General features: G+C 42.4%; 1 protein-coding gene across 1 annotated transcript in view; it reads left to right on the top strand.

The window, feature by feature from the left end:
- Positions 1 to 1,641, top strand: part of LOC101864323 (amidase) — a gene marked incomplete at its 5' end in the record, with an annotated part of 15,335 nt that overhangs the window by 3,607 nt on the left and 10,087 nt on the right. Inside the window, 1 exon segment of the mRNA XM_013087002.2 lies at positions 936 to 995. Coding sequence (XP_012942456.1) covers positions 936 to 995 — 60 coding nt within the window.

Below are 1,641 nucleotides of genomic sequence, written 5' to 3' on the forward strand. Positions count from 1 at the left end.
CTCTCTCTCTCTCTCTCTCTCTCTCTCTCTCTCTCTCTCTCTCTGTCTCTCTCTCTCTTTTTTTTTTACTATTCGTATTTCTCAAGTTTCAGTGATTTATTGTTGTTGTTGTAGTTGTTGTTGTTGTTGTTGTTGTCGTTTTTGTTGTTTTTAATTCTGCTCAATGTCAGCTGTTTTATTATGTTAGCTTCTAGGAGACATAATGATATCGAATTATCGGAGAGATTGTTGGTGTTTAGAATTCTGGGAACGTCATAGTTCGATTTGTGCAGAGTTTACCGTCTGCATGTCCCAGAGTTAAAGGTGTGATCTGTCACCTCGGGTTGAGGACTCACATTCCGCAATATCTCCTTTAGCACGTGATTTTATTCACTTTACCGTCTCAATTATAGAAGTAGCGTAGTATACATTAAATATGATCAAGGGCCCATAAGACATTCCCCCGAATTTTCATTTTCTTTTCTCCACCCACTTACCGAGTATCTCTATTTTGGCGTTTTTCTGCTCCCTTTATACAAACGTCCTGCAATCAGAGAAGACTACAGTGAAAATGTTGTGTTACTCCACAGCTTGAGACAGTGAGCGTGGCCGGGAAAACGCTGGGACTCCTGAAGGAAGGCTTTGCTTCTTGTGTAGAAGACAGCCAGAGTTCTGTCAAACAGTTTCTCAACTCTGTCAGCAAAGCTCAGCTCAAAACAACGGACGTGTCGGTCCCACTACATGCTCACGGTAAGATGTAAAAGAGATTTTTCGGGTTTTATTACTTATGTTAGTAGCAGCAGCAGTAGCAGCAGCAGTAGCAGTAGCAGCAGCAGCAGCAGAAGAAGAAAAAACAGCAGTAGAAAGAGCAGTAGCAGTAACAGTAGCAGTCAGTAGAAAATCTTCCAGCATGAAGACTTGTACTTGTACATAACTATCACTGTCTCTCCCAACAGGCCTGTCCGTGTTTATGCCACTCGTTGGGCAAGGGGCACAATCCGCTTTTCAAGACGGAAGTAAGAGTTATGACAAATCTAATATCGTTTGTTTTTTTAACATCACCTCCGACTTACCTTTTCTTCTTTCCCATTTTGTATCTTAAGCATGATCTCTCTCTCTCTCTCTCTCTCTCTCTCTCTCTCTCTCTCTCTCTCTCTCTCTCTCTCCCTCTCCCCCACCCTATGTACATTTTGCACAGTTTTTCAGTCCGAAAAATGTTTTGAGAAAATCAAAGGTAAAGTTTCTGTCCCTTTTTCTGTTTCTTTAAAATGAGTTTTTTCTATAAAATAAATACAGTGGAAACCATTAATAACATGCCCGGTAATAACAGGGATCCGGTAATAACAAGGATTTTTTAAATCCCCGATTTTTCCTACTCTTTGTCTGTATTAAAAGTTATCGGCAATAACAGGGCCTCATCGGAGCCCAACCGGTTATAGTTATAGCAGGGACAAAGGCTCGTTGCCAATGTGTAAAAAGTAAGAGAGAGAGAGACAGAGGGAGAGAGAGAGTAGCTCAGTGATGGAGCAAGCCCATGCAAGCCATGCCACTGCAAGCACACGCAGCGGTGTGCTGCAGACCTCGATCTAGCCCGAAACCTAGCAACACGCACGTGTAATGTGTCTACTGTCACCAGCGCTGTCAAGCGCTAGAGAAAATGCC

This window comes from Aplysia californica, unplaced genomic scaffold, assembly GCF_000002075.1.
Source record: "Aplysia californica isolate F4 #8 unplaced genomic scaffold, AplCal3.0 scaffold00532, whole genome shotgun sequence".
NCBI classification, from domain to species: Eukaryota; Metazoa; Mollusca; class Gastropoda; order Aplysiida; family Aplysiidae; genus Aplysia; species Aplysia californica.